Genomic DNA, 25,094 nt, shown 5'->3' with positions numbered 1-25,094 from the left:
TTTCTCTAATCCCCTCTGAAGGTTTCAGGGATGTGTAGAGTTGAGTTTCCAAAACCAAATAACAAAGGGAATGCATACAGTGCTCTTGCTGCAGAAGGTTTCATGCTATTTAAGATAAATGGCAACCATTTTCCTCCAACCTTCATTTTGACATTTTAAAAGATAAGATGTACCTCTCAGTTTATATCAACTCACAAGTACGTCTAAATATCCCTTTGGCATCTCTTTCTGAAATGTCAGATTTCTAAGATGAACAGGAAGGTAAAACTTCTTTTTACTGTTTTAGAGTACCAGTTTGTTTCCAAAGAAGGGAAGGTATTACTATTGATCAATAAAATATTCTGCTGTGGAACCAAACAAATGATGGATTTTTCAGGGTGCTGATAGTTTAGGATTGTGAGTTCAGAATTCATTTACACTCTTATCTCATCTGCATACTGAGAAGCTGGAAATGAAACATTTGATTTTTGAACAAATCTCAGCATTTGTAAAAGAAAATGTAAAAAACATATCAAACTGAAGAGTTATTTCAAAGAGAAAAAATTAAATGTCCAGCTTTCAGATCATGAAAAGGTGAAGCCTACTGCCTTTTGGAAAGGGAGCAGCTCAATGTCTCTTTGCCATGGTTGGTCACTGGTTTAAAGTGCAGTAATTGGCACTTTTCTTGTTCTTGTCAACTGTACTTCCTGCAGTTTTGATTTTATAGAAGTAATTTATTCTGTGTTGATTATTGTTAACCCCTGCGGTCTGCTAAGTTCTCAAGAAATTACTACACAAAGTGATATAGCTGTAAGTAAAATGTTCTATAAAATTTCCCAATAAAACCTGTTATCTTTTAAACCTGGTCCTTAGGCATTCCCTTACTTTTCTTTCTAAAGTCATTTCAGGTATGAATTATTGCAGAGAGGGTCGCAATACAATCAGTCATATGAGACTATTTCAGCAGGCTCAACAACACAGAATATCTTTTAACTACTAACTAACCACTAATCCCTTCAGTGTCTGTTGTACTTGAATAATCAGAATAATGTAAAAGCTCTTCGAAATACATATGCATACAAGAAAAAACCACACAGAGCCAGAAGGTTAAAGGTCATATCTGCATAATGTTCTTTATAAGCAATTTTGGAATGAAGTGAAGGCATTTTTTACACTTCCTTGCAAAGGTATATGAGACAAATTTTCCTCCGCTTAATTTGAAGTATCAACCAATGCTCTACTAGACTATGAAATTCAAACATGTAAGGAAAGACGGAAATTCAGCTCCAAATTACTGAAGTTCAACTTTTCAAGTGATTTAGGACTCATCTCATATGAATTTTCAATGGGATGTGGGCTCCTAAATCCTGCTGACATCTGCTGACCTAACTGGGCTCTCTGAAGTCAAAGGTTAGAAGTATGTCAGCAGAGAGGGAGTTAACTTATTTTACTGCTGATCGTGTTTTAAAACACAGTGTAATGGTGGTCTGACTGAAACTGGTTTCCACTTCCCCTCCTTGAAGTTCTCAGATTGCTTCAAGACATCTGTACAAATAGACAGAATTCCTCTTCTTCATATGTAATTTATCTAATACTACAGTTCATACCTTGGCCTATTCCAGAACAAGTAATAGCTAGTATTAGTATTTCTTCAGCAGGATCCAATGATGCATTCCCCAAAATGCAGAGGTCACCTATTAGGTTTGCAAGCATCAAGGCGCTTTTTTTTGGGGGGGGGAAGGGGGGCGGGGGGGAGGGAGAAGTGTTTGGTAAGATTTTTGTTCCCACTCTTCTCTGCAGGGGAAATCTATCTGGAGCAAAGAGACCTTTTCTCAGTTATATATCCTTATTCCTTTTAAAAATCTTTTGAAGATCTTTTTTCTCAGTTACACTTGTTGCTAGAGAAAATTGAATTTCCCAGGTGTAGAAGACTTCCTTCCCTACTATCACATTCCACGCTCTGAGCTTTTCTAGAGAAACTATCCTGAATTGCTACTACTTGGATTTTTCCCCTTGATCAGGAGGGCTCCGGTGGGGGTGAAGACCAGGTTGCCCTCAGGGGATTCTGACTCCTTGCATGCAGCAATGGTCCAAATCCATCATTTGAATCTTCATGGCAAGGAGTTAACCACATATGCCAACTTGTTACATGAGGTACAACCAATTTTTTATGTACACAAAAGTATCTTTAAAGTAATCTTTGTAGCTGTCCTCAGAAAAACCAAAATCAGATACATGCCTTCAGATAATTGCAGCTAGATTGAAAATGTGGGGTTTGGAAGTATTTTGATTTGGTATTCTTGGAGTATGATGAAGAGCTGCTGTGCTTCAGCTGATTAATTATTTCAAAAAGTGATTTATACCAGGTATACGATGCATTATATAAGAAAGAGGAAAATATAGTAAGAATCTTATTTAAAAACATAGAGCTTAGTTTCTGAGTTTTCCATATTTCTTTTCTTTAGAGTCACTAGAAATTCACAGCAGGTTTTGAAAAATTTTTCCATGTGGAAAAAAAATCCCCCCATACATTTTATATTTCTCCTTTTTATTATAAAGGGCATTTGCATAAAAATAGTAGATTTGTTTCTTAAAAGTTCATTTTCTCTTGCTGCTCCCTCCCATTTGGAATCACTGTAATCCTCACAATAGATTGACATGGAAATGGTTGTAATATCACAATGGAAGAATTATGATTGCAAGTAGGGTATAAGCAGCAGGTTCTTAAAGTGAAAAGATCCTGTTTCCATAAAAGTAGCATTGCAAATAAAGAGCAATGGAGAAGCAATAACAGAAATAAAGTATTGTTAAAATGGGTTTTTCTTTGACTTTGATATTTATTTGGTATTACTTGATGAAAATAAGTTCAGCAAGAACATGAGAACAGCCAACATGTCAGAGGATTGGTCTAGCTGGTGCATTATCTTGTCTTCGTCAGCAGCCACTAGCTGAGGAAAAAGTTTAAGTTCAGGCATCAAATGCTTAACCCTTGCCCTGCCAAAATACTTGCTCAGCATTTAGGGATATGAAATGAATTAAATTCCTGAGTCAGAGATTATCTCTTTGTATTCAAAAGACCTTTTCCCTTTCATGCAGTTGCCCCATCCCCATTTTAATCTGGCCGTACATCTTTGGAAAGTAATTTTCTGTTCATAGTGTTATAGAGGTTTTCTAATTAGTATTAGTCAAACTATTTTCTTCAGAGATTCTTTAGTTTGTTGTTTTTCCATATAGCACACGGTAGTGTACTGTATCCTAAGAAACAGTCATTATTACAATCCCAAAAAATATATCACCTTAAAATACAGCATTAATAACTTCTAGTTTCACCTCATAGTATTTATTAGTAGTAGTACTGCTATTAGTATTATTTACTGATACTCTATGAAGTACGTATTTTCTTTGAACTAGATAATGAAATGGCTTGATAGGATGTATCTTTTATTCTACAAACTTTTTATTGAAATCAATGAGATCAAAAGATTGGTGTACATAATTTCTTGGAGAATGAATGGAAAAGATTAATACAATTTACTTCTTTAAATTATCAGATGCTCTCTATTGATCAAAAATAAAACCAATACAGATATAATAACAGAAAAGGAAATTAAAAAAGTACACAGCACCATATGTAATTATAAGTGCCTTTTCTGAATTCAATTGTTCAGTTAATTTTCATGCACCATCCTCTTCATAGTCCATAATCTCTATTCTATTTCTTTTGTCATGTAGAATTGGTTGCTGCATAATCTCCAACCCTATTTTCCACATTTCATAAAGAATATTACCTTTTTGTAACTATCAGTCACCAATAAATCTGCAAATGTTCCCTCACAGACAGTCCCAGTCACAGCTTTCTAAGCCTTTAGTCTGCAGAAAGACTACCTTTTAATTTTGAGAAGTTTGCCAATATATACATGATATGTGTTGAAAGGTTATTCTCTTTGTGCTTTAATTACATAAACTGTAGAGCAACGCTTCAGTACTCTGTGCGATGAATTTAGAAGTCTGTAAATTCTGGTATCAGTTGTGAAACTCCTTTTATATATTATTCCCTTTTAGTTATTCCAGTTGCATTCATTCATTCACATGTACGGGAATGTAATATGATACAAAAGAAAAGAAATAGCTGAATGTCAGCCATCTCAAGAGAATATTTATGCTGCAGCTGTAAATAAATTAGCTTTTCTTAAAATTGTGACTTTTCTGCTCAACAGCCTGCAGAAGCTCCTTCATACTCAGACCTACGCTAGGTGCCTGCCACCCATTTCTGTGCTGAACTGTAGATCACTGCCCCACTCACAGAGCCTGTTGCAGATAATGGTGAGACAGAGAAGCTTGCAAAGATAAGCTGAATTTTCCTATTTAAGTTGTCTTTCCCTGTTTCCATCATCTGCCTCTCTCTCAATGATAGGAGGAGTCTTGCCTTTGTATTACTATGTATGTCCAACAGAAAACATGATCCATATTAGTGGATCTAACTAGGTTCCTAACCTATTGAAGGTTACCAGGACTACAGATCCTCCATAGTAAGTGGTTTTAAATCCACTGTAATCACATGCTTTAGCAGCATTTGGAGGAAAGCAAAAGGTTTTGATGGTTGGAGTCCTCTTGCTCTTCTTCCTCTGAGCTGTTCCGCACTCTGTTACTCACCGGCCAGTATCTGCATCTCTTGGCCTCTGGTGCTGGCCAGACAACATGGTGGACAGTATCTGTTCAGGTGTGTACAGTGGGTTCTGAGGGTCTTTCTTCTCTCTGCTCTGCATTTTATTCCCACATAAATGTATAAAGGAAGCAAAAAGCATGAGTCCAGTGAACAGTTTTCAACTCCCTGTGCCTATGGAAGTGCTGGGAAATTGGCTACATGCTTATGATGAGGCAAGACCTTTCTGGACAAAAGTTATTAGACCACTTCAGGAAAGAACATTGTTACTGATATTTTATTGCAAGCTACTAACTATTAACCACAGCAGAAATTTTGTCTTTTCCTTTCCATTTGTATAAGCCAAGGGTGCAGAAACCACAGCAGAGTGATGAAAAGAGGAGGACGCCACAGTCAGGCATAAGTATCACCTGAACAACAGGCATAGGTATAGTCTTTTCTTGTGGTAGAAAGCATTTTCCTTGCAAGGGAAAAGAGTGATTATTGAGAGCTGCAGATGTCTGTGGATTCACTAAGGGTGATGTGCTGGGCCTGAAAAAATGCAGCAGATTATTGCATATCCATTGCCCAGTCCTTCACTGAAGGGTTCTAATCCCTGGTCCTCTTCTCCCTGCGGTACCCTCCTTACCATAGGCGGATACTCCTGCCTGTCTCATTGCAACAGTGGTGAATTGATAAGGTCACCAGGTTAAAGCCCAAGGCTCGAGCCAGTGCTTAACATACAGTGTCGATTTATACAGTCATTCTTCCTCTTTTCTGCTCCCTTAATTAGTATTTAAATATTCCAAGTGAAGTGGAATAGGTCGAACAGGAGCCATTAATGACCTGAATCCAGAATACTCTATAGCCTATTTATTGGAGTGTTCATCTGGGGAGTGGAACAGACAAGTCAAAACCTACCAGCTCTCTCATTTAGAGCTGGCTGCTCTGAGGCTTCCCACATCCCGGCTGAATTGCCCTAGCAACAATGTTATTATTTAAAAGGGAACAACCTCTTTTTCTTTAGTAGCATGACTAGCCCTCTGCTTTTAATATGCCCAGCGTTAAAAAGGCATTTCACATTAAATATTTTATTTGATTTTTTTTTGGTGTGTGCTCTTGGCAGAAGAAGGACTGTAATACATAAAATAACTATGAAATAACATAAATACAGAAAATTACTATTTTACATTTGAGTGAGTCTGAATGGAGTAGGGGTATGTTTTTGTTTTGGTTTGGGTTTTTTGTTTTGTTTTTCTTCTGGGGTAGTGGGAGGCATAGCTGCTGAACTGTAAAATCAAGTCCCCATCCTTAACCATGGACTGCTATGCTTATTATGCCTTAAGGAGAGCTCAACTCACAAATACAAGGGGTATTTTATCCAAGCTGCCAGGACTACAAGCTCACTCTGGACTCTGAAAGTCGCATGGTGTTCTCTTCAGAGGTGTCAAGGTTTATTTATACTTACAAGACCTTATGGGTCTTCAGATTGTATCCTAAGTGACAACTCTGAAACTAGAGTAAGAATAGTAAGGATCTCAGAGTTTTAGCTGTTTGGAATTTAGCAAATCAATCTGTTGATGTAAAGGTGACAGTTGTGACCTGATAGGGTAGTTCTGTGTGCATGATAAATTGTGATGTGGAGTCAGAGGTATATGTTCCCTGAGTAATCTTTTTATAGAAATGTATATATAACTTTTTAAAGTTCCCATCCTCATTGAAAATCAATAACAATCATAACCCAAAGTGCCAGGAGGCTCTAGCAGACATGTAGTGGTGGATTAAAATTGGATGGCTGAAATTGTAACAGCCTTCAGCTGCACCCTCCACTCCTGTGACAGATGTTGCCTCCCCTGAAGCAGGGACAACCGATCTGCTCATGAATCTCCTGATCCACTGCAGTGTTCATCTAAAGTAAACTGACTTGGATTCTGGTTGACTGTAATACAGACAGTGAAATTTGTCTTGGGAGAGGGAATGTGTATTATATGGGTGGCAAGGATGTCTGGAGAAATTCAGGAATCTGATTTGAACCTGTTGCTGAATGACCCCTGTCAATTGTAAAAGTAAAACTCAATAGGCTCCATCAGGTGATTTCAAAGCAACAAAAATGCCTGTCTTTCTCATTCTCCCACTGGGCACCTGAAGCCCCACTGACCTCTTGGCAGGAGCTCTGCTTAACTTTGGCATTTTTCTGAGAACAAGGAGAATTGCTGCTGGCTGAATTGATGGAAACATTGCCCATCTGTAGGTCCCCCCTTTCGCTACTGGTCTAGCTGTGTAAATACAATCACTGCAGGTTTGGGGAGGAGTTTAGCACTGGTAGGAGATGGACAAAAATATACACAACACCTGGGCCCTGCAAAGCAAGGAACAGGCAGAGAAAAGCATCAGGATAGCACTGTGGGTACTGCAGTAACAGGGTGGTTGTAGGGGGGAGGGCAATCATCTTGGTGTTATTGCCTCTTCTTTTTGGAATAATGACATTACAATGGTATCAATATACAATCCACCCCACATGAGATTATGTAGTAGCAAACAATGTCTTCCTCAGGAGTCCTCAGATAAACTCCTGCAGCCAATTTTGTTTATATTGGTAACTAGGGACATAAAAATCTAATTTCTATTTTCAGTGGTTTAGGACATCCTGTCTGGGATCTTCCAGGCAGTTTAGAAGTTACTGTCCTGTAGATTATGCCTGCCAGTCCTGTGAGGATGTCCCTGATATCGTAAAGCATCTATAACAACACTGGAGACCTTTCTTAGGCACCTGAATCATACTGCAAGCACCTGCATTGGGAACCTCTAGCAGTATAACAGTATTTTTCTTAGCTTGACTTCCAGTCAAATTTGCATCAATAGCTGTTCACTCCCACTTCAATGAATGTAACAGTGGTGATTTTATTGTACAACATCCTGAGTTTTTAAGGGGAAATCTGACTTGGCTATATCAACAGCCAAAGCATGCAATAGATAACCTTCTAGCATACTTGAGCTTTGTCTCTGCAGCGTTGCTCAGATAGATTGATAAATTGTGGGAAACTATTTTCTTCACCAAAGAAGACACATAGAAGTCTGAATTTGAAAAGTTAGGTATACTAAATAGGAAGGAACTATTTTTACTTAGCAACAGACCTAGATGAATGATCCTTTGAATAGTAATTATATATATAAGTCTATATCTATATACACACATAGAGTTTTAATTGCTTGTATTATAACTGTGCAAATATCTGTCATTAGTATGTCCTTGGAGGTACGCTGTGGTACTAATTAGATTTGTCAAGATGAGACAGTATCTTTCTATTCTCGCTTACACATCATAAACTCTGACTGATATCCCCGAGGGAAAAAAATGCATAATGTGTCATTTATGACCTGTTGCATGCACAAATTACTTGCATTTTATATGCAGTAGGATAACAAAATGCTATTGATTTTGAATTTGACTTTAGGAAGCTGATCTTTATTGCTAGTTGTCACTTGGCAGATTTTTCCTCCTGCTGTGAAATATTTGATCTAAAATTTATGTTTGGAGAAATGGAAGCAGTGATGGTTTTATAATATTAAAAAAAAAGTGTATAAATTCTATCCTAGTAGATAGACATTATTCATAAGCGGAATAAACATTCTCTAAATAAGACTAAATTTCAAATAAGTAACAAAAGACATGTAATATGCCAATCTTGTTCTGCTTGTACAACACTGCTCTGTAGCAGAGCGGCTTTCTGGGGCTTGAAGCAAGGCACTGATCAGTGCCCGGATGCTTGCACAGAAGGAAGCTTAAAAAGTAGAGCTAAGGGAAGTACACACAAATGCAATGCATCACATAATAAACAAAAGAAATGTGGAATAGTTCAGGGTATGAATTTTAACACTCTATGGATATGACAGATTAAGAGTTAGGGAACCTCTGATACCAAAATTGTCCTTCCCAGTTCTACAGATATATGTGAGATACATAAAGGTCATTTCAGTATCACTTTAGAGTATTGTTCTCACTTTCTACAGAAAAAGGAATAAAACCAATATTCATTAGTATAAAGACTGGAAGACTTGTTATGCCATCTTTTTTTTTAGGGACAAATATATGTACCTGTGGGTAATATCAAGGATCTAATCCTTTCTTCATTTATTTCTTTAAGAATATCAATACAGGGATTCTCAAATAGAGGCTACATACATGTTGTGATGGCAAATATCTGAAATCTTCAACAGCCTTGTACCTTAGCTCTAGTGATAGTTTTCAAATGCATATTTTCCATTTTCTATGTGAAAAGTGAAACTAAATCTGCTTGTCTTTGTACAGAGAAGCTCTGTCACTTTCCTTACCTCCATCACCATAGAAAATTATCAGCTTTATAGGTTGTAGCAGCTGTGGCAGAAGATAGGTGATATCAGGGTGAGAAGCAAAGGTATGAGCAAACCAGGCATCACCTGATTCCTCGAAATGTCAGACCTCTGTATGGGCAAGAGTCCCTGAAATCACTGACATTGATTTAGGAGAGTTGGTGTTATCAACCAGACCAGGAACATATGTAACATATCTTTTAATATTTTAGCAGTAGTCTACAAGCAGATATTGTAAACTAAGCTAAGTGGAGATACTGTGCTTTTCTACTGTTTTTGACTGTGGAGCTATGAATATTTTTACTATTGTTATTGTATATACTGGAAAACAAGATTGTTTAGGTTATCACTTTCTTTTGTGAAGAAGAGTAATTTGAGAATTTTCAGATGTGGTCAGGTTTCAGTTACCATAGTTTTGGTTTGTGTCCACAATTAACATCTCTTAATACCCCAGGAAAAAGTAGATTAAGTCACTACTGTTAACTGTCCATTAAACAGTTAATGTCTGCCAACTGTTGACTTAGCTAACATACGTACTCACCTTTCTAGTACCAAACCTATGCTTTCTGGAATTAAGTCTTCTTTGGCACTGTAACTCTTGTTTCTTAGGCAAGTATTTCATTAAGTGAAAAATGCCACAAACAAAGGTATTTAAAAATCAGCTGCAAGCCTCTTCACAACTTGTAAGGATACTGGACATGTAAATCATTTGTGGTTCTGTTAGATGAAATGGAGTATGTATGTTCCTATTGCCACTGATACATGTCCTTGACAGCAGGATTCCAACCAAACTTTGAGTGGCATAGACGCATTAGCTCCATTACAATCAATGGAAGTACACTTAATCACATCACTTGAGAATCTGGCCTACAGCCCGTAACAAGACAGTCCTTTGGAGAGTAATAATGTTTTATTCTTTCATCAATCACTCTCCTAGGTCTGTAGCTATTTGTGGCAGACTAAAAAATGTCATATTATAATCAAAAAGGCTGGTCATCGCTATTTTACCATATTTGCTCCGAAATTAACTTTTCTAAAAGTGGCCCCAGTTCAGGAAAAACTCCTTCCAGAAAACACAAGAGCCTGTCTTTAATAATGCAGTATTTACATTTATTTTGAATATTCTGATTACAGAGCGATTTCAAAACAATATCCATATTCTTGATTTTAGGCTCCAAGTGTTACATTCTATTATTTCCTCTGCTTTGACTCTTTGCCTAGGACGTATGTCTGCAACCACGACAATAATAGATGGTAAGAACGGATCCGTTCCCTCATCATCCATGAAAGTGGGCAAGAAATCAGTTACAGAAGACCTCGTGACAACGTTCAGCTCACCAGCAGCATGGCTTCTTGTTGTTGCTCTGATTGTTACCTGGTCAGCGGTAGCTATTGTAATGTTTGACTTGGTGGATTACAAAGCCTTTGCAGGTAAAATTCAGCATATTCTGTTTGACATCTTGTATATTAAAATTTAAAAATTTATTAAGGAGTATGTATTATGTAAATATGCATGTCTCTCACCTTCTTGGAGCCAGCACAGTGTCTCTGCTGAGTTTACAAAGAGACGAGATATTGTGAGAAATGTCAGAACATATTAGTTTACACTTCATACATCTTTATAATTTAAATCTCTCCATTTTGCAGCCCATCCTCATCCTGGAAAATGTGTATGTTGACAGTAATACAATATGTATATGAGCATGTGTGGTCAGATTTCTCTTTTGCAATTTCTATATAAAATTATTTCAAGAAAAATAAAATTAATTATTAATTCACATTTTCTGAAATATATTTTAAAATCTTTCATAGTTGCCTTGAGTATTCTGACATCTGCTTACACAGTTCAATAATAAGAAATATGCAAAAGATCATTTATAAACTCTTAACTCCAAATTCATCTTCAAAAACCATAAGCACAGAGGACCGGAGTCTTAACATCAGCTAAGTCACACCCTTATTTTCAATAAGGCAATAATTCTAGCTCAGTTTAAAACTGGGCAAACTGACTGAACAAGACCGAGTTTTGGGGTACATATTGTTTACTGAGGGCAAAGATGAAAATGAAGGCATAACTGTGTGGTACAAGGACTGTGATTGTGGTTGAGGAATGGGAAGAAAAGAACGGTGAATAGAAACTACCTCATTGCTACTTGCTTGTTATGCCTTGTATCTGGCAATAATATATATGGAAAATAAAATAAACTAATTAGCTATGTTTGTAAAGGGGGCATAGCGTTCAGCAAGCCACTTTGGCAGCAAAACTTTTGTGAGGTAAACAGGCTGTAATGACTGGGAAACACGTAAGTGAAACAGAAAACAAATAATTAGGGTCCTTTTCTTTCTTAAATAAGAACTCCAGCTCTAAAGTTATCACATCTGTCACAATAATTAACTAGGACTTGAAATTCAGACTTCAGTCTTTTAATTCAAAACAAATTGAGTTGATGTTTCAAAGTTAATTTCCTGGACTTTATTAGTTTACTGATAAATCCATAGATTTTTGTCCTGCTATATATCAATATCGACCTCAAGATTTACTTAAAAACCTTTTGAGACATAGATAGAGCTTGAAAGGAACCGCCCAATCCTGGATCAATGGATGACATAGAAGCTTGAAATGTGGAGAAAACGTATCACAAACCTCTGTTAAGTTTTTTGCTTCTCATTTGCCCTTGTTTTCAGAAGGAGTTCACCTGAGTCACAGCAAAACATGAAGTTCCTTTTGAGTGATCCTCCCAAAAAAGGCATCAGATTTTAATTTGGACACAACACACCTAATGCTACAACATAGATGTAAACCAAGAGAGAGAAACCACCATATTCTGCTTTTAATTTTCCATATTAACTATCTATCAATCAATCAACCAATCAATCAAGTTCTTAATATGTTTTCAATAAGCAGTCAGGAACTAGGGCATAACTCAGGCAAAACCCCTAACCTAAGCAGTTCCTGAACTGGCTGTCAGCTCATGCATGCTCGATATACTAGTCAGGGTAACATTAAGCAATAAGAATCTGTATTTGTAGTGGAGACTGAAGGAAACATTCTAAGCAGAGGGAAATCTGATCTTCATGTTGTATTGGTTAAATGAGCTTAAATCCCAAAGGCGTTGATGGAAACTGACATTTTCAGACCACGTTGTAGAAACAAAAAAATGTAAAACTTAATCTGCAAGGTGAGTTTGTATTTTGTGGAGATCTCAGAGAGATGATACTTTAGTATTTTGAGTTAATGAGTTCGTTTCTTTTTCTTCCCAAAGATACTTCTGTTTCTAAACAATTAATTAAGCCAGCATTTAAATCAGGTCTCAATGGTGAAATCTTAAGAGAAGGAACTGCCGTGCTCCTTCAGACCAGGATTTATTAGACTGTTTTCTCTATTTACATAAATATAACAATGGCTATGTAGCCATATTCAACTCTTTGAGTTTCTACTCAGTCTGATTTTTCCAGGTGAAACTCACCCGTTTATAAAAATTCCATGGAAATAGCTGAAGATTTCACTGGCTGGCATTACTGACACTAGAATGATTTTCACCCTCTGACAGTTTGGCCCTTTGCCTCCAGTGGAGGAAATGTGGTCTTTTCATACAGAAGGTAGAATTTGGAACATATTTTTATGTGACTCCTTAAATCTAAAACTCAGTGATATTTTCTCTTGGGTTTGACACTGCTCTTTGAACAACCAGAACCGCATAAAAGTAGTGAATAGTTATTTTCAGGACTGTAAATTTAATTTTGCAAGCATGATTAAAATTAATTTCCTAGTTTTTAAATGTAAATGAAAGATGCCAAAGAAATTATATTCAACTGTATATTTTTAATCTATAAAACACAGAATATTCAGTGTATTTTTTTCTTACATAACACCTGCCTTTCATAAGTCAGTGCATTCAATTTCTTTCCCATTTCTTTACCTGAAGTTCCACGAAGTTCAAGTTTAGAAAGTATGCATAGCATATGAATGAGGCAAGCTGAGAGAGCTGAACTCAGTCTAGAGAAGAGGAACTGAGGGGTGACGTAAGAGCAGCCTGCAGCTTTTTGAAGGGCAGTTACAAAGATGAAAGATGACAAACAGTTACCAAGATGATGTCCTTGTTGTATCCGGTGATATAACAAGGGGGATATGGCCAGAAGTTGCTGCCCAAGAGGTTCATGTTGAACACTGGGGGGGGGCAATTCTTTACCAGGAGGGCAGTGCAGCACTGAAACAGGTTGCTGAGAGGGGTGCAGATTCTCCATCCTTGGTAGTGTTCAAGACTTGGCCAGAAGGCCATGGCGGGCCAGATCCGGTGTTGGCAGCAGTCCCTCACTGAGAAGGATTGCACTAGATGAACTTTGGAGATGCCTACTGATCAACATCTACGTGATTGCAAGATTTCATTAAAACGTCTGTTAGAATAAGGTATTTAGAAAGCACCTAGCCAGAGATCTCAGCAGAGACGCAAAGATAACTAAGGGTCAGATTGTCCCATCCTCACATACGAGGAGTGGATCTATGGATCTCTTAGTCAGGATTTCATTCACTCATTCGTACAGTTAATCCTGTTGATTTTCGTGCAGGTGTTTCACACAGATTCCTAGTGGGATGACTTAAAAGCATACTGTGCGCATCTGCAGAGCTAGCCCTTTGCCAGAATTCTGGGAAGCAAGGACCTGAGTTGGGAGAGCTCTGGGAGATCTGGATAAAAAGTGCCACACACCTCCACACTGGGGCTGGCTCTGACCTACGGGGTCCCACCAGAGACTTCCACTATGCTTCTGTGCCAGAAATGACCGTCTTCATAGCAGAGCCACTAGTAATGACTGTACTGCACAGGACTGACTGCAGCAGAAAACAGTAGTGGGTTGACAGAGTAGACCAGGCTGGGAACTGTGTGGCTGGGGAATATGTACAGATTTGCTCCTCCTGATTACATTACAGAGCTACTAGCCTCTGGCCAATAAAGGAAGGGTAATGCCCTAAATTATGAGTTTACCTAGATTACACAGAGATTCATAGAGCTCAGCAGAAACACAACACGTCAGCAGAGTAGGAATAATTTTAGACTTGAACTCAAGCATTTTTTTCTTATTTCAACTATTAACAATTTTGTTCTCATTATCTTAAAGGCAAATAATTCCAAAAAGACAGAAAGTATTGGTATATTGTATATGTATGTATTCTTTTATCAGTATAAACTTCATGTTGCCTCTATGATTACAGAATGCCAACCCATAGGTTTCGCTTCTTGATTACTATGGTTTCATGTTCTTTTAGAAGTAAACTACCAAGTTTGGGAATTTTGACAATTTATATAAGATGAAATTTGTCCCAGAAGTAACTATATGAAAATGAGGTGTTTGGTTTCATTCTAAAATAGATGTGGTAAATTACTTTTTGGGGGCCCCTCTCTATTCAGTGTTTGAAAAGGAGCCTTTAGAACTGAGGGAGGCTGAGGGAGGATAACACGTAGGTTTTAGGTAGCTGAAGTTAGATGACATGAAATTTAAGCTACACTCATAGAAAGATTTAAGATATATTTTGTGTCATTTTACACATCCAGAACATGATTACTGTAAATTCTCTATACTCTGTAGTATTCAGGAGGTGCTGGTTATGATATAAAATATTGCAGGAGGACCCTGTGTTATGGGATGCACATGTAAACCTGTGCCTCCTTGGCGGTTATGTCAGTTTGTTCAGAGGTTAGAACAGAGACAGGATTTTCAAGTCAGCTTTGGCAGTGAAATTTGAGGAAAGCATGAACCAAGAATTAGATCAGTGCTGAAATATTCACCCCCATTCTATCTATCTACCCAGAAGAAGGAAATTAAATTTTGCAGTGTTTCACTTCAGTGTGTTATGTTCATTCCTTTGAGGAAAGAAATGAAAGCTTGCATTCCTATCATGTTGTACTGTACAACTATAAACATGACTAAAATATTTCTAATGTGGTTTGAAGGTGACATGCATTACAAAAGCCTGAGATAAGAAAATAGGAGTCTCATGCAGTATGTAGCGTGTATGAATATGCAATAAGCAACATACTGCTTTGGAAGATCTCTTATACATTCTCAGAATTTTCAGAAATGCAGAAAAAAGATTCAGTTTGGTTTGATGTGCGCTTTGCAACAGTTTGTTATTACTACTATCCTTTGTGTTAGAAAATACACCTTGTTAATTGGCTTCATAATTCATGAATGTATTTCACGCATTTCTTGTACACATAACTGGATTATATATTTTAATTGGTAAATGTAACTAAATAATTTAAGATTATTTTAGTCCTAAAGATTGATTGCCCAGGAATCCACATTTGCTAATGGGCTAATAAAGTGTTCAGAATTCCTTGCTATGTCTGTGACCAATTACAGCTAATTAACACCACCCTAATTTCAGCTCCAGAGTGTTCAATATTCAGAGTAAATTGATAGTGATTTAGCCAGTCACCTAAAGGCCAGACTAAATCAAACCTAATGAAACCTCACCAAATCTATGAAACCCAACACTATCCACAAAATAATCTAAGTGAATATATAGAACACACACACAGCATGGTGAGCTTGCCGTTTTATCATGACTGCTTTCATAAAAGAAAAAATAGCAGGCTCTTTGTTGTGGATAGAGCATTTTTCTCAACCGTAAAGAGGCTTTTTAGAGACCTGCAGCAAAGACAGATCTCTGTGGAGGTAATGCCTGTCAATGACAGGAATGGGCAACAAACAGGGCATGGAGGCACGGAGCTCCCAGCTCCACAGGAAACCACAGGGATTCCAGTCAGATGTTCTCTTTAATGTTGGGGGTTTTTTTTCTTTTTAAGTTAATGGCAAAATGTCTGGCCAAATTGTTCTGGCTTTTGTCTGGCGCTGGGTAGTGAGGATGATATACCTATTAATATTTTCTGGTAGAGGAAAACAAACAAGCAAATAAATAGGAACGTTGTATTCACATGAACATCTGTATTTTGGAGAAAAAAGACAGAAGGTAAAGAACAGGACTCCAAAAAACTTGTACTGTATAATTGATGCACAGACATTTGTTTTCCCAGTCTCCTGCATGATAAAACTGTAAGGTGCAAAACCCGTTAGGTGCAGCGTTTGTTTCATCATTAAGAGAGGTGGAAATCAGCAAAATATGGCTATTCTACTGGGTTTTTCTTCTTTTTTTTTTTTTTTTTTTTTTTTTTTTGGTGAAATAGTCATTATGAGGAATATATACATCCATTTTTCTCCAGGAATGTTATCACTCTCTAGTCATTCTGTTGGGCTCATGTTCACTGGAAACTTTTAAGAACTGCAAAAAGAAGAGTGTACTTATTTACTCTTGTATTTTATGACAGTATATCCACCAGTATTAAAACTGGCAATGCCTTTGCACTTATTCAGGAAAAAGAATTAAATTCTGGCTTACTTTAAAGGACTATCAAACTTAACAGAACAAATAATTTTGTCTCTTGGTGTAAGAGGTGTTTCATAGTCTCATCAAATTGAAATAATTGGTAAAAGCTTTTCCATACATGCAAAACCCTAGGAAAATCTCCCACAGAACAAAGGAGTGGGATGTAAAAAAAAGGTGTGGGCCCTCGCTGTGCTCACCTTGGAACTATCAAAACAGCACTATAGTCTTTTGAAATACAATTTTTACTGTATTTACAAGTGTGAGTCCAGAGCATGAGTAAACAGCTTATGCATTTCAATGTTCTTAATGAAATTCTTAATTGAATTATATGGGACTTCCACTAATGTACCCAAACCTACAAAATAATTTTATTCACTATCTTCCATAATGATAAAAACAATTGAAAGGATTTAAACCCAATTCCAGTTTAAAGAAGAGCTGCCCAGATGACATCTTATTTCCCATGTTTCACTCTGCAGCAAATCTTACAGCTGAGTTATAAACCCCTAGAAAATGAGTTTATACTGGAAAGCATGACAGTCTATGAAGTACAGAGGTGCCGCAAGTACTGCGTTCATCCCAAATTGTCTAGCATATGTATAAGATGATAAATTGTGACAGATCAAACTTCATGAAGTCATGAAGTTGAAAATATGAAATTTCAGAAACTGACTCAATGAATAGGGAAGGACCTAAGAAGAGAAATGTCTTGCATGCTTAAATGCTCTTCATGGGATACAAAACAAAAACCAAATTTCCAGCCCATAATGGTATCTGTGAAATTTCTAATTTTAAACAAACAAACAAAACCAGTAATTCATTTCAGTAACAATTGCAGTAATGTAATTCTTTGGTTATTTGCTGTTGAAGAAATTGAAACAATTCAACTAGAATCAACTATATGTAATATATTCTTTTCAGAAATGGAATACGTTTGTAACTTGTGAAAATACCTGTGCCTTATTTAACCATGTTTTTACATTGCTCTGATTCGTACTGTGTTATCTCACACCTACAGTGTATTGTTTTTCTTTTTAATGAACTCCAATTTCTGCTTCATAACAGCAGCCCCACAGAGATGAAATAACTCCTTACTTCACTCCATAACTGCTTCCTTTAGTCAAGCGACAGCTGAGGATGTTCATTATTGCTAACGGTGTTTCTTCCTTTTTTTTTATTGGCCTTTCTGGGGTTCATCCTGTTGCCATCGGCCATAGCCACCTATTCACAACATTGCGATGATCCCTGTTTACCACCTGGTAAAGACGTTCTGCCTGCAGTGTTCTGAATACGCGTGTGCGTGTGCGGTCTGCTGGCCAGCCATAACAAAGCATGGGCACGAGCAGAGTGCCAGGACGCAGCAGCACTGCTTCTCTGCTAACCCCCAAATCCGGCTGGCTGGGGCTGCAAAGTTCATTGCAACAGCCTCCTCCCGATTTTCACATCATGCTTGAAATAGATCTGTCAGCTAAGAGATGCCCTCAGTCAGGAGATTCCCAGGAAATGGTAGCAAGCTGAGAGGTAACTCATTTTACCCTCATAAATGCCCTTTAGAAATGCCATTGTACAATTATTTAACAGCACTGCCTTTTTAATCTGAAGTGAAGATCTGTGTTCTTAGTCAGAGAACTGAATCCTTAGAATGAGAAAAAATAAAGCTTCAAATTATTTTAGATAAAATGCCTGGCTGTTTCAGAAAACACCACCTAATTAGGGTCTGATCCATCAAATCAGAAGCCTTTCAGCTGGTATCAACTCGAGTCATATAAATTACATGTAAAGCCCATCCTAAACCTACATTGCTGTCCATGTGTATGTCTATATCAAAAGTACCTGAAATTACTTGATGCTTTGTGACACTTTGTGAATTTCTTTCTAAATTTTGGCAAGTAGATTCTAGTTATAACTACTTTGTTCTCATTTTGGGTAAAATGCCTTTGTCCACTTTCAGGTGAGGTTTTCTCTATGGGCTTGACCTCAGTGCAGTTGTCTAAGGCTGATATTAGAAAAAGCCAGGGAAGATTTATACTACAGACTGTACTCTTCATATTTACAATTTAAGTACCTAAAAAATGGAAATTACTGGGTAATGTTGAGTCTGAGTTTTCTTTGGCATTGTTTTTATATTTCAATATACTTATAATTCAAAATTATTTTTTTTTTTTACTTATAATTCAATGATACCCACCAGAGTTTGTCATTAAGCTTAGTGCTGTAAGCATGACAAAAATGTCAGTCTATGAAACAGGAAGATAAGACATAAGGACACCTATGCTGATAAACAGAAATATTAATAATAGAAGACTTTATGTGTGTATTGAATTTTATATGTTAGATACTATTCTTCAGAAGACCACAGAGTAGAAAGAACCTAATAATAATAATAACAAACCTTAAAAATATATAAACTTTTAAATTAAAATACAGGTGTGTCTATATTTATAAGACAATATTTTACTAAAACTAGGACATGTTTTATATCACAAACTAGTATTAGGCTTTTGTATTTTATCAAACATGACAGAAATTCTCTGTCTTCATCATCTGTACCTTGTCAGTATCAATGAATTAGATTATATCTCACAGATCAATCTTTACACCAGATAATTACCATCATTTGTAATTTAATTGCATTCAATTCACTGGAGTCAATATATGTGATAGATGAAAATCCAACAATTATTAAGTAATTCACTACAATTCATTAAAAAAAAACACTTTAAAATAGGTTGAACTCTGAGTATATATTTAACTATTTGACAAGCAAAAAAGATTGATAGGAGACTACATTCCTGGCAGAGTTATTAAGACTGGAATAATGACTGAAGTGATTTGCACAGATAAATCAATTAGTCACTTTTTGTTGTGTACTTCACAGGAATAAATGACACAGACCATGAAACATAACCAAATTTTCTTGAGGCGCTACAACAAATCGTACCATGTGATTAATCAATTCTGATTTCCAAAAGCCACTATTAAAAGACCCATTATCAGCCCTGATGAAAAAAAGGTTTCTTCTGTTCACAAAATACCGCAATTTTACTGAAGTTGAAGTGACTTTGTCACTTTATGAAAATTATCTTCTGTTCCAAGAACGTACCTAATGCTGATTGAAGGACTTTGGAAGTCTGTCATTCAACAAACTTTAGAAGTCTGTTGATTTCAAAGAGTTGTGTTAAGTGTGAGTTATTAATTACCATTGAAGGTACAAATTCTATTTTCAAATCAATTGGCGTTAAAATTGTGAACCAAGGAGAGTACAAAACTGAAGAAATTAGTTGGTCAGAATTCTTGTTCTCACATTTTGAATCAAATTACTGTTTCTGTACCAATAATGTTGGAGGGCTACAAAGAATTGTAGCTGTTGAATTTTGATGTAATAGTCACAAAAGCCAGTTTCAAAATACATAGAGAGATTTCAGAAGTTTTTAATACCTATAACACACCTGAAATTATTTCTTAAAGAATTAATTTAACCAAATTTACATATGTTTAATAAAGAAAATCCAAACAAGATTCCAAATTTTCTTGCAGATACCTACAACAGGTAAAAAACATTCTCCAACCAAATTCAGTTGAATTTTCCTACAATAAAGTTTTGTTAAAAGGTAGTATAGAAAGCCCTTCAATTTCAGATTCTTTCTCTGTAAGCTTTAACTCTTCCAAATTTCAGCATTTGCCAGAAAGTTCTGGAATTAAAATTTTGAAATTCCCACTGAAAAAAAAAGAGGCAAAACTGTTAATTATTCTCATAGCAGTGAAAGTGCCAGCACAAAGAGAGATGAACTTTTACAAAAATGTAAAACATCTCTTATACTGCACCAAGTAACAAAAGGCCACGACAAAAAAAATGTTATAGCAAAGCATTGTTAGTGGTACCAGTGTTGTTTTGGAATGCAAGTAATTTATCAAGGTGAATAGTCATGTTGACCTGGAATTAATTATGAATGTAAAGGTAGAAATCTAAATGCTTAGCCAAAGTGTACAATGACAAGAAAGATTTAAATATGAAACAGCACCACTAATAGGATCCATGTCACATACCTCAGGCATATGAAAATAAGGTATCATGTCCCTGCTAATTTTTCAGGCTTCCTTTCCATCCTAGTCAATGAAAAGAGATGGGCATCTTTGGAAATTAATTCATAGAGCCCTAAAAAAAATGTCAGAGGAAGGTGAGAGACTTGCCTTCTGAAGGTCACAATATGTCTTTCTGCATTGGCTTTTGAGGGAGTCTAGAAACCACCAGGGATTCAACACCTGGCTTTCAGGTACATTTGGCTAGATAGGATAATCTGAATTTAAGCTGTGATTAAATGAAATTACATACTGTCAACAAAAAGTCTTCAATATTAATTGCATGTTTCATCCCTGAGCTTAACCTGCTGAGTAACCATTTGCTTCCTTTCCCCTCCTTCCTCCTTCCTCCTTCGACAAACATTTAGTATTTTTCTCCTGTATTATCTAAGAGGAACGATTGGCTCAATCCCTCTTTATAAGTTCAGCAAAAGGTAGAACTTCACAGCCTGTATCTATCTCAGAAATACTCTGTATTCATAAAGGCTCTTTACAGTTTAAATTCAAGATTCTGTCCCTGCTACTCCCAGCACAATAGATGATATATCTCATATATTAATTATAGTTTATAGTTATAGATCAGTTACAAATTATATATTGCATACTATATAACATATGCTAGCATGTATTATAGCCTAAACTATGTACATTGTGAGCTTAGTTTTAAAATAATTTGTGTTCTAAGGTCTGCCAAGAAATGAAAAGTCAGACAGAGGACAGCTAATCCAGTCCGAATATGTTGAATTCAAGATTATAGTAAAAATTTCATCATAATGTACCCTTGCTGGACATCTGTAAATAAAAAAAAAATCTAAATTACATCAAAATATCAAGCTCAAACTTTGTTATGAAAATCTGCATTCTTTCAGCTTCACTCTTGAAGCAAGAGTATGCAAATCCTGTGGAAATGGTTATCTCTCTTTGCACGTGTGTGAGGCAAATGGCATTTTTCTCTCTACTTGTTACCCCCTGAATTGCTTTATTTCCTTTGTTTCTTGTGTGTTTTGTTCTACTAAGGAAAGAACCTGCTCTTGTCAAAGTTGCGGGGAGAGCTAAAAGCATGGATTTGATCAGTAGTAATTTTCACTTCAGCATTACCTGGCATGGTGTTAAGCATTTCAGGACACATTTTACTGTTAGCACTGCTTTTTAAAAATGTAGGAAATAAATACAACAAAAGGTAAACAGAAGATCTATGCACAAGGAGACAACTTTCCACGCCTGTGTCACTTGCATCAGGCTGCAAGTGGATCTCACAGTATCTGTTTGTATACAAAATTTAATTTTGCAAATACCACTAAAGTGTCCTCTACACAGCCCCAAACTGATTTTACTAAATTTTTTATGTTAAACAGGATTTGCAACTTGGGCCTGTTAGTGTAGGCGTGACTGGAGAATTTTGCCTCTGGACACTTACAATTTCTAATCCCTTTTCATAGTTTGCTATGAAGTTGTTAAGAATTAAAGACCAGGATATGACGTTGAGGGCTCTGATTCATCAGCAAAGATGGCTTGCCTTGGGGTGGTTGGAATAATTTCCACTGCTCTTGATCTTGTTCTTCTCTGAGCATTTCCCTTGCCTGCCCTGGGGGACAGCTCTGCTACCTGTGAAGCAGTTCTTCAACTGCTAGTTGATAGACCAGTATATTAAAATAAATTGACACCAATTCTTCTTTAGTTTACAGCTGTAGTCCCTGTGGTTGTAAAAGCCTCTGGCTGTAAAAACAACTGAGCCATCCCTAAGCAACCAGTGGGTAAAGGGTAGGTGGATAGCCAGAGTGGAAATCAAGGCAGCTGTCCAAAGTTAAACCATCCCTGCTTGTGAATCAAAACCTCAGTTATGCTAAGACCCCTCTGGCCATGTCCATTCTATTAGTCCACTTGGACTCCTTAGCACCTCTAGGTTAGAATAAAGTGCAAATGACATCAGGGTCGGGTTGCAGATTTACTTTTTAATAGCCTAAATATAGGTATTCATTCTCCTGGTAAACACTTGAGAAGAGCATTTGTGGCAAATCAGTTAAAAAAATAAAATCTCTACATCTCAATGCATGAGGCCAATGCAAATAAATAAATGCCTTATGATAAGCAAAGTAAATATTCCCCGTTATACTACTCAATTTTTCTGAATACAACACTGCACACAATAGTACACTAAATGAAGAGATCATGTGTATTTCTTTGCAATTATGTCATTTCATCACTGCACACGATTAATTTATTTGATGTGCCTGATTGTTCAGTAGCATATATCTATATAATACAATCTTCAAAAAAACATTAGCCAAAATATTTCTTTGGTCTATATTATTAATAAGCAGATGCAAAATAATAGAAAATCAGCCTGGTCTTTTCTGTTTCAGATTAATTAATTAGAAATAAAAGGAATTATTTGGTGATACATTTATATTTCAAATAAAGTTACTTGTAGATTTCATTACAGCACTTTTAGAAAATAACTGTTCATACTGCTGCCATCAGAGAAGTCGCTTCAAGCCTGCACTTTGCCTGTCTTTGTAACCTGCAAGTCCATGTGAGACTACTTCTGATTACTGCTAAGATTTGGCTTGTGAGTCAGAACACTGCAACCAGAAGTAGTTCTGAAGAGACTTGTATTTAACTTCCTACTAAAATATTTGCATACAGAAAGATAGTGGTAAACAGCGATATGGTTCCCATCTTGATACTGTTAAATTCAGTGTATACATTTCTACTGAAACTCAGGAACAAGATTAGGCCAACGACTCAAATCATATTTGTGATCTACCTTCAATTGTCTACATTTGTAGGAAACCTTCACACAGATAGGGCAATCATTCAGTCTGCTGTTTCAAGTACAGTGGACGGTAACATGGGCTGAGTAAGAGTTGTCCCTCTTCCTAAGCAGTGTTTGATACAGATTTCAAGAAAATAAAAGTTTGCTGCACAGAAAGGTCAGAAGAAATACTCTGTCAGAGGCTGGAAAGTTCCTCTGAAATACTATGTCAGCATAAACAGGGTAGGGAGAAATCTGCTGAAATCACAATTCGAAAAGCCTTTAAGGGAATACTTGTATTACCCAGTGATAGTTGCCCTCCCTGGGTGTGGATGCAGTGGGGAGCAGGGGCCTCACTTCTATTAGAGGTCCCAGCAAGGTGGAGCACATTAAACTGCACAGCTTCCTTGTTTGCCAGCTTGCTTGCCTACAGGAGCAGTAAGACAAGAACTAGATAAGTATGCAGATGTGCACAAGTGTACATGAAAGAAACTCTAGACAAGTTGTAAGAGAAGAGCCAGGTACACAGGAGTACGTGTTTGAAAGTAGCTGTCTGTCACAATTTGGACTTTGCATTCTCCTTCATTCTGGATTCAGGTTTACTTTGGCCCAAGTATACATAGTTTTCTTCTTTCCATCCTTTACATGTACTCCATGGCAATGATACAACCTGTCTGTGTGGTTAAGCCAGGGCTCAGCAATTTCCTCAGCCAGGACTTCTGTAAAGGAGGGGGCTCAAGGGGAAAAGTGACATGAGGAGTGGGACACAGATGGCAGTGAATCCTAAACAGGCATCAAGAGGCAGAGGACCTGGGCCAGAGGAAAAAAACTGGGCTGAAAGGAAGAGATTACCTAAAACGATGAATATTACACAGAATCAAATCTATATTTATCCTCCACCCAACCAAGCCTCAGAAGAAGAGCCAGAACTTGGAGCACAGTATCAGACCAAATTATCCACTGGCTCCTGAATCACTCTGCGAACAGCAAGTACGGTAGGATACAGTTTATACCAGTCTTGCACAGGAAGGAGAGCTGTCCTCAAACCCTTGAATAATAAAAATTAACATTCACAATCTTTGTTTCTGTTAAAGGAGGTAGTATAATTAGTCCTGTATAAAATGAAGAGTAACTTTAATCACTGAAGGAGTATTTTTTTTTTTTCAAACTGCTTTTGTTTTAAACTCTGCACTCAGGAAGATCTGTTAACAAGCTCAGCACAGAACCACTGAGAATCATTCATGAGACATTGGAAGAATCCACTGATTGGCTTTACGGCTTTATTTCTTTACTGTCTGACATCGTATGGAGTGATGATGATGACAGTGATGAAGGTATTTGCAATGTAAAGGCTTCTGTAACTGCTCTAACTGCTGTTTTACATGCATTATGTTGGCTTACTCAGCTTTTAACCTCACAGACAAGAAGGTCAAACAAAATGAAAAGTGAACGTTGTTGCTAATAAAGCATCTACTGGCTATTCCAATCAGTAAATTGGTCTCTTTGTTAGCTTTCATCTCGTGTTTAATGTACCATTACAGAAAAGCTGTCAGAATTAAATATCACCATTAGTACATCTTGAAGTAAAGAGCACTAATTTATACAAGACTTCAAAGCCACAACCAAAATATGCATCAGGATATTGCTTCAGAGAATGGCAATCGCTATTTTCTTTTAATCAGCAAGAATCTAAGGAAACCTGGTAAATATACAAGACAGACCAAGAAACTTAGAACTTTTTTATTTGATATATTGATGACAGGACAATATATTGAAACAAAAAAAAAAAAAGGAAAAAAAAGCATTTTGGTTCAACTAAGGGGATTTTGAATGGCATATTGCAAATAATTCAGTTTACTAGAAATTATGTTCTGACATAGTAACATTCTTCATCTGACGTCATC

The 25,094-nt window shown here is 36.7% G+C and overlaps 1 protein-coding gene across 1 annotated transcript in view; it reads left to right on the top strand.

Moving 5' to 3' along the window:
* Positions 1-25,094, top strand: part of TRDN (triadin) — a 234,906-nt gene that overhangs the window by 20,947 nt on the left and 188,865 nt on the right. The window contains exons 2-4 of the mRNA XM_075498662.1: positions 10,193-10,402; positions 17,573-17,614; positions 24,387-24,524. Coding sequence (XP_075354777.1) covers positions 10,193-10,402; positions 17,573-17,614; positions 24,387-24,524 — 390 coding nt within the window. The remainder of the gene's footprint in view (positions 1-10,192; positions 10,403-17,572; positions 17,615-24,386; positions 24,525-25,094) is intronic.

This window comes from Mycteria americana, chromosome 3 (assembly GCF_035582795.1).
Source record: "Mycteria americana isolate JAX WOST 10 ecotype Jacksonville Zoo and Gardens chromosome 3, USCA_MyAme_1.0, whole genome shotgun sequence".
Classification (NCBI taxonomy): domain Eukaryota; kingdom Metazoa; phylum Chordata; class Aves; order Ciconiiformes; family Ciconiidae; genus Mycteria; species Mycteria americana.
The sequence above is the reverse complement of the archived record's forward strand: the minus strand, read 5'-3'. Positions and strand labels throughout refer to the sequence as shown.